At 34.9% G+C, this 8,949-nt stretch overlaps 2 protein-coding genes across 2 annotated transcripts in view; both read right to left on the bottom strand.

Annotated features, from left to right (window-relative positions):
• Positions 1-8,949, bottom strand: part of LOC132155168 (uncharacterized) — a 73,979-nt gene that overhangs the window by 1,270 nt on the left and 63,760 nt on the right. The gene's annotated exons all lie outside the window — the stretch shown is intronic.
• On the bottom strand, positions 1,485-7,483 carry LOC132154286 (thioredoxin domain-containing protein 12-like). The gene is made up of 7 exons (XM_059562842.1): positions 7,324-7,483; positions 6,751-6,811; positions 4,216-4,268; positions 3,815-3,888; positions 3,634-3,703; positions 3,457-3,540; positions 1,485-2,267 (listed from the first exon to the last, which is right to left on the bottom strand). The coding sequence occupies exons 1-7, from the start codon at positions 7,424-7,426 to the stop codon at positions 2,188-2,190; spliced, it is 525 nt and encodes a 174-aa protein (XP_059418825.1). The 5' UTR covers positions 7,427-7,483; the 3' UTR covers positions 1,485-2,187.

Here is an 8,949-nt window from a genome sequence, read left to right as displayed (position 1 = left end):
CAACCAGACATAATCACAAATGAATTGATATCACATGGTTGATTTTATTGCTATTAGTTTTATTGTAAAATACAATCCATAAGGGATCACTTTGTATGATAGATGTAAGTTTTTGTGTGCCTTCACTCTTGTGTTGTCAATTTATGTATGAACAATTTCTGTTGTGCTCAAATCACAAGTTTTGTCTTTGCCGTTTTTTTTCTTCCATTTATTAAAGGTGAAAAAATTATGCATTAAATTGCTTTGTGAATGTCAATTCATTGATTATTTTTAACTTGACAACATCAGGTAAGATTGCTTCTTATATTTCAAGTCGCAATATGCCATTTGATTCTAAATCATGCTCATTGTTGGTGTTTTTGCACTGGGGTTTGACTTTCTGCAAACACCACCAATAGGAGGCTGACAGTGGAACAGAAGGACAATCTGGATAGTGACTGCCCCCTGCTGTAGCACTAATCATGAGGTTGTTCTTTGTGTAAAAGCCCTATCAGGCAAAACGGCTCCATAATGTAGTAGTATTTAAAAATTACAATTGTTACTAGTTATCATTTATTTATACCAACAAAACAGTTTTGAGACGCAATTTCTTCCTAAGGATAGGAAACACTACATTAAAAGTAGGGCTTAGGACTTCTATAATCTAAATAAATAAAAATTTAATTTTTTCTTCTTGCACTTTTTCGCAACTGAAAATAAAAAATGTGTGGACTGTAAGTTATTTTAGAAAGAATCACACCTGAAGTGCGCACATCAAATAGGCCAAGAGCTCAATGTGGGTGCTCGGTTACAAAAAGTTGCAGAAAGGAAGATCAAAGTTGGCACACCACAGCTCCAAAATTAGAAAAATATTTGTGATGTTCTCACCACATGTGACGTTTTGAGCCCAATCGTCAGATGTAGAGCTTTTAGGCTCGAAACGTCACATGTGGTGAGAACAGAAATATTTTTCGAGCTGTGGGGTGCCGACTTTGATCTTCCTTCCTGCAAGTTAATTTACTTTTTTTTAAGTCTAAAACTCACCAAGGCTGCATTTAAAATAGAAATATCGTGACCGTATACATGTCTTTACTGTCACTTATGGTAAATGTAATGCATCCTTGATAAAGTATTATTTAAAAATAAAATAAAAAAACATCTTACTGACCCCAAAGATTTGAATGGTAGTTTAGGAATCATTTTATATGATACACATTTTAATTTGTTGTTGTTTTGTGTATGTGTGTGTGTGTTTACTGATGGGTTGTCAACTTAATTTAGTAAAAATTTCTATTGTGCTCAAATCCTGTTTTAACACAATGCAGCAAATACTATAATATATTTAAGTATTGGTCACTCTGTAAGATAACACTGAAATAACTGTATTCCAATATTTTATATCAACTTTATTTGTAGTCTCATTTTACATATTGGTAAAAAATACAATAGGGTGAAAACAGACAATTCCCTTTCAACCCCCCCCCCCCCCCCACCCCAAAAAAGGAAGAAAAAGAAAGCAGTGACAGCTCACATTATAGGCCTTGAATTACAGTTACTGTCAATAGTAAAAATCTGTATTTAAAATTAAAGGCGACTCCATATATCGAGGACTAAGACATGGCAAGTTTAAGAGACACTATTATAATTTCTAATAACATAATAGAACTGGTACGTTCATGAAAACATAGTTTTTAGGGGGGTAGAGTTTAGGTATTATAAGGCTCTTCATGTAAGTGTCTGTGTAACCGGATCAGTTTATCACAGCTTGCAAGATATGGCTTGGAAGCACATGAGACATGTCTTACTGGCGTGTTTCTTAGTCAAAAAAAACGTGTAGTGCCTTAAGAATGCAGTCAAGAGGGCTGAATGTTTTCAACATGAACAATCAATATGGACATGTCAGCTTTGAACTTCTGAAATGCAAGATGAAGAAAAAAAAAATTGATTTTTTAGCACCCATTATGTGACATGGACAGTAAGTATGCTTTGGTTCTCAAAGTAAAAAGCCAATCTACCGCAAGCTACGATACCTTGAAATGTAATCCGTAAATGCATTATAAATTCCTTCATTTTTAAGCTTGTCTTGTGCTATAGCAGATCAAATTAAATGACAGGAGTTGAGGTTTGTGATGGATGGATGGATCTCATGTGCCCAGCAAGGTGATGCAGTGTACTGGCTGAAATCTTTTCATGCTGCTTTTGCCCTTCTTAGAGTTCATCCCCGATGTGAGTGGACCTGAAGGCATCACCAGTCAGCTTCTCTTGAGCTTCCTTCATGCTAGCCACAACTGCACATGAAAGAAATATGTGGTCAAGGTAGATGTCAGTCGTTCTGTTCACATTGCACATTAAATCTCATTTGTTTTTCAAATTCATCTCTAGAATGGACTGTATACACAGTCAATCCTGTTTTGCATTGCCACTGGAAAGTTTGCTATTTGAAGCAAAGCGAGTGAAAACGAGTAATTTCAGACAAGGATCAAGTCAATACACTGCACTGTTTATGATGCATTTATAAACTATATTGTGATGACAATATTTTTGCAAAATATCTTGAAATATTTTTGCAAAATGTGTTACGTCAGAACAATTGTGTTCCTATTCTATAGAATGCAACAGTCAGATTCAAGAAGTAAACATACCATTTGTTTTCTCCATAGGGAAATTCATTTTTAACGATAACTTTTTAATGTTTTTTTAACGATTTTAATGTTAAAGCAGACCTACTGTGAGCTCTGAGGTTGTTAATCAAAGCTGCATGCTTTTGTTGAAGTCATCAGTTTACATTATTGACCTTGATTTAAATCATCGTGTTGAACAGTGGAATCCCTAGTGAAAAACTGCATTACCCACAGAGTCGAAGCAATCGAATCGTGCCAAACAAGCGCTGAGCTCCGCCCACTCCCATGAAGCATCACGAATCAAGTTGGTCTCCCGCACTCTCAGAACAGTTAAATATTTGAATATATATGCATAGTTTGCAATTAACTTAATATATTGTTTCTATATGTACACAATCAACCGCTTTACATAGACGGTTTTATATTTCTCCAAGGTTTTAAATTTGTTGTTTGCAATGGTTCATGGGATTGTAGTTCTTTCCTTCAATAAAGCAGTAACTTCAGAGTCTTGGACCCAGGGGCGCTGCACAAGATCCCGGGCCCTCTGCATAGGCAGTCCTAATGGGCCCCCATTATATATTCCAGACTTTTCAAGGGCCCTCTCTTCCTTTGGGGCCCTGGTGATCAGTACTGGTTTTACCCCCAGTCCGGAGCCCCTGCTTGGACCTTTTGTTTTTTGTCTGATTTTCAAATACCACAAAAAAAATGTTTTTAATGTTGTGATTAACTTGTAGCTGGTTGGTTTGACTTGATGAAGAAAAAAAAAACGGCACCGCTAAAAAAGTGGCCGGCAATAATTAATTAATAAAATATAGATTTGTGTCTTTTAAATGACATTTTTCTTAAAATACCTTACCTTGATCTGCATTGCTGTAGAAGAATTTGTAGTTGGGGTTCCCATTCTTGTTTGTGATCTCAGAGTGGACTTTACCAGTGGGATCTTACCAAAGAACAAAAAAAGGAAAAAAAGTCAGTCTACCTTTAAACAAACGAGTGCATTTGTTTAGTCCATTTGTTTATGTATATGACCTACCAAGAAAAAGTATTCTTGGAATGTAACCGCCATCTGGACTAAAGGCCTCATCTTTTGACTCCTCTTCATCCTACAGCCACATGAAGAGGGACATGTAATGAGAATATTTTTATTTTTATTTAAACCATCTACAATATTTATTTTGTAAAAATGTATTAAGGAAATAAGAAGAGCTCCTCACCTCCAAGTTAACCATGACAAAGTTGTGAGCCAACTCAGAGATGTCCTTTGATTCAGCAAACTTGGGCTTTAATGCTAAAGATATTTTTTAAACATCATAAATCATCTGTACACTTCAAGGTAACAGAAGAATAAGCCATTCATACATCATAAATTAGTACCATTCAACAGTTTTTTTATAAAAAATATCATATTGATCAAAAGTGAGTGAAGACTTTTACATTTTGAAAAAAAAATAGACTTTTGAACTTTCTATTCATCGAATAACCATGAAAAAAAATCTATCATGGTTTCCACAAAAATATCTTGCAGTACAGCCTTTATCAAGAGGAACTGAACACAAGTTCCGGAACTTCTGCGGAATATCATTAATCTGTACACTGTCCAAAAACCAGCATCTACCTTTGCAGGCTCCACACCACGTCTTGTGAATTATGACCATCAGAGGGAGCCCACTGGACAGAACAAGATCAGAATTACATTTGGAAATCACTTTTAAAACATTCCATTCAAAAGAAAACATTGCAAGATGTCAACTTCATTCAAGGCAACTCAGTCCCTCACTCAAGGCCGTCTTTAGCTGACGCAGAGCCCCCCTCGGTCCGTTCATCGCAGGGCCCAGTGTGACCGCACCAGCTGCATACACCTATGGACGGCCCTGCCCTCACTGAACAATGGCTAATGTAATTCTATTCTGCTATTGAGTATCACATTTGATACAACATTATCCTTTACATAATACCCTATATAGTCACTGCATATCTTCCAATGATATGTCTTAGAAAGATGATATTCAAACGCTTAGTTTTTATGGAAGCATATGGGTAGCATTATTCAATTTGGAATGTAATATGCAAAATGACAATGCAATATGTAAAATGACAATGCATTTCTGTATTTACATTTACATTTTCCAATACATTTGTGCAACGTTTGGTGCAAAATGAAATTAAATTACATAATTTTCATTTGCCATTTCATACACCAGTTTTAATATGTAAAATGAATACTAATTTTAATGCTTTATAAGTTGCAAAATTAAAATGAAAATGCATTACAGAAATAATTAGATATGTCTAAAATGTTCAAGCAAAAACTGTGGCAAAATGATCATTTAAATGCTATTTTTCTTAAATGCATTAACACTCACAGTCAAGACACTTACGATTGCATTTTCATTCAATGTCCCGCAATGAATGTAGCAAAATTCAATACGCACATTGAAAATGCATTCCGAGCCGATCACGTGTCCGCCCCCTCCCGACACGTCAATCACTGCGTGAACAAGGCGGAGCTTGCAGAAGGTTAGAGACTCAAATCTCAAGAAAAGGATTCAAGTGAGAGAACATGGACAAGACAGTTGGTCCGTGTACGTTTTGATCATTTCGGTTTATGGCTTCAATATTTCATTCGCACTTGTGGGCGAAGCTGAAACGCTGCTTTCATTTGATTGGTCGAATCGCTCCAGCTTCAGATCGGTCTTTTCATTCTTTCAGACAGAATAAGAGTCAGTGCGAATGAAGCACTGTAATGTCTGAAACCATCGCTCACTGTTAATTAGCATAATATTTTAATCAGATGTAGCTGGGCACATAATTCGTGCTGCTGCGACTTGCAGCACGTTAAATTATTTCTAGGTTGTATACTGTATTGTATAAATATTGTCCCACTGATAAAAACAGTGCAAATAGTTCTGTCTCCTTGGATAACAGTGAAGTGGAAATAAATATAGTTAAATTTATGAAATAAAATTTAATAGGATTTTTTGGGAAGGTAAGTCTGGCCAGTTATACAGCAACACTAGTCAGACGAGTCTGAAGATCTGAGCTGAATTTGGTGAAACATTAAAGTTCTAGTCTGTGTCAATGACTCTCATATTAAATAATAATAATAATGTTACCCCTATTTTTCGGTATAAGTTGCATCAGTCCAAAAATACGTCATGACGAGGAAAAAAACATATATAAGTCGCATTTATTCAGAACCAAGAGAAAACATTACCGTCTACAGCCGCGAGAGGGCGCTCTGGGGTAGGTTTCGACCAATCAGATGAAAGCAGCATTTCAGCTCCGCCCACAAGTGCGAATAAAATATTGAAGCCATAAACCGAAATGATCAAAACGTACACGGACCAACTGTCTTGTCCATGTTCTCTCACTTGAATCCTCTTCTTGAGATTTGAGTCTGTGACCTTCTGCAAGCTATTACATATTAAAACTGGTGTATGAAATGGCAAATGAAAATTATGTCATTTAATTTTCATTTTCATTTTGCACCAAACGTTGCACAAATGTATTGGAAAATGTAAGTGTAAATACAGAAATGCATTGTCATTTTACATATTGCATTGTCATTTTGAATATTACATCCCAAATTGAATAATGCTACTCGTATGCTTCCATAAGTTTTATGATCAAAGCTCTGTATGTTTTATTGTGGGGGGCAAAAAAAACATAATGCAATACAATAATGATGCAGAGATTTTTAGAACAAGATAAAAGAAAAAAAGGATAATCAAATAAACTTCAGTCCAGTTAGTGTTAATTTTGAAATATTACAAACAAAATAAGTTACTGTAACTTTTATTTTATAAAAATCGGTTAAGATTCTACAGCCAAAAAACAACAACCAACAACAACTACACACACACACACACACACACACATGTATAGTATCATTCAAGTAACAAGGCATGTAGTAGATTGTATACAACTGTTTTTTTTTTCAGTTTTAATCATGTTGATAATTTAGAGCATTTAAAGTTTGATACAAATATGATACAGCAGGCTTTATAGGGTTAAGTGTCTGGACTTGACCTGATTATATTTCTGAAAGTCAGGTTTAGGCCTACCTTTTATAGAAATGAATTAATTACACATAAACTACAATGTTACAAAGTACAGAGGATATTGAAAACCTAGATTAAGCCAGATGTACCTTGCTTCAGCCTCCTTCTTCCCATCGTCAAGGCTCCTCCAGTGAATATGGTCACCAAATCCTTAAATCATACAAACATACACGTATATTACAGATATTGAAATGATCCATCCGGTGAGGTGCAAGTGTACCTGTTGGAACAAGCCACGACTACAACCACAGAACAAAGAGATCTGCAACAACGCGCCTGTGATCAGAGATTAATCTTTTCGTCCAATACACAATAACAATGCAAGGTCAGAATCGCGTCAGTAAAAATACATAACTCATCTGATAATTTTTTTATGATTAACGTTGCTAATCTTAATTGCAGCAGCAAAATCCCATAGATTTAGGTTTATAATGAGCTCATCACTTAATAAAGCATATTATTTCACCTATATGGGAATAGGTACAATGTTATATTAGCAGTGGACATTTAGCCTTACTGAGACAGTAAAGTTACTGAGTTTTTGTTCTCTCAATCGGGTGTTATATTAGATCCGCGTTCCGGTCAGAAGCCGGTGGTCTAGCACAGCTAGTGTTTATAGGGATTATATTGCTCAAATGTCTAAATTTATAGACAATTTTTACCTCGTCCTTTGTCATCAGCTAACACCTCTCCGAAATTTGACGCAATAAAAACCAGAATAAAAGAAACCAGAGCAATGCTGAATAAAGACGACGGCATTTTCATTCCGATGGTCACTAGCCTTGAGCTCGAGCTGCCTGCCTGGATCCGGGTAGAAACCCGTGGGGTCCTAAATCCCGCCGAATTACAGGAGCGCGCTGATGGCGTCAGATGCGTCACTTTTTATTTTATTTATTTTATTTTATTTTATTTTATTTTATTTTATTTTATTTTATTTTATTTTACGAAAACAAAATATACATCAGTTTACCAAAAAAATACATAAAACATAAATCAAACCATTGATTCATTAATTCATTAATTTATTTTCATTTTTATATCTAAATACATTGGTCCACAATAAGTTTTTATAAGCTAGCTGTTTTATAAGTATCCTTTGCTACAATGTTCTCCAAACTGGTGTGGTAGTCCTTTGTCTCCTGAATAAAATGAATGAAATTTGTCTTGGATCCTGACCATCTCTTCTTATGTATGTGAATTTTTCCCAAAATAATAATAAATAAGCTGTACAAGTAAAGTAAAATTATCATAATTACTTTCACTGGAATAATACATACATATATAAAAATTTGTTAATTTGAATATGATATTTGTTTTCCTTCTGATTAAATGTTCCATATCCACCCAGAATATCCTTGTCTATACACAATTCAAAACAGATGGACAATAGACTTCTTTTTCATTGAACAAAAAATATTTTACTTTATTATTTAAACAGTATATTAAATACGCCAAGCTTTATTTTCATTTTATATCTAAATACATTGGTCCACAATAAGTTTTTATAAGCTAGCTGTATCACCTATTATAATATTCCTAATATATTTATCTGTACAACTTTAAGAATATCCTTCCTAGAAACATACTGTCTTTAACACATATCGCCTCAGAAGAGTCACTTCCACGAGCTCAAATGGACAACTTGTTGAGGTATGGCATCAAATACAACAGCATGCTCTTTTGGCATAACTGGAAAACCAAATTTATCCAAAAATTCATAAAATAACACATTACCATTTGAATATACAAGTTGTCTAACTAACACAATATCTTTGTGTGTGTGTGTGTGTGTGTGTGTGTGTGTGTGTGTGTGTGTGTGTGTGTGTGTGTGTGTGTGTGTGTGTGTGTATTTTAGCTTGTGTGGAATTTAGCTAATTTCACAGATAGTTTATCAATTTTAAAATCACATCTCAACAGAAGATCTATGCCACCCAAACACATTTGGAAATGTATACTGTCCTTTTCCCTTGAATGTATTGTTTAAAGTTTCAAAACTAAGCACAGATAATCCACCTTTGCCCTTTGGTTTACATAAAATGTTCTTTCTCAAATAATGATGTCTATTCCTCCATAAAAAGGGCAAGAAATTGTCAATCAAAAATTCAGTAGCCAATGAAAACACACCACTGCTTGCCCCGCCCCCATGATAGATTTGTGCCAGACTGGCGAAGGAAAACTTCAGGAGCGTAAATGAATACTCTGGAAACACATTTGTAAGTTCAGATCAACGAAAGAGAGAGGAGAAAACAGTTAGCAAAACATGCAGTGTATTAAAAACAATGTCAAAG

The sequence above is a fragment of the Carassius carassius genome, chromosome 12, assembly GCF_963082965.1.
Source record: "Carassius carassius chromosome 12, fCarCar2.1, whole genome shotgun sequence".
NCBI classification, from domain to species: Eukaryota; Metazoa; Chordata; class Actinopteri; order Cypriniformes; family Cyprinidae; genus Carassius; species Carassius carassius.
Note: the sequence above shows the minus strand (reverse complement) of the source record. Positions and strands in the feature narration are given on the sequence as shown.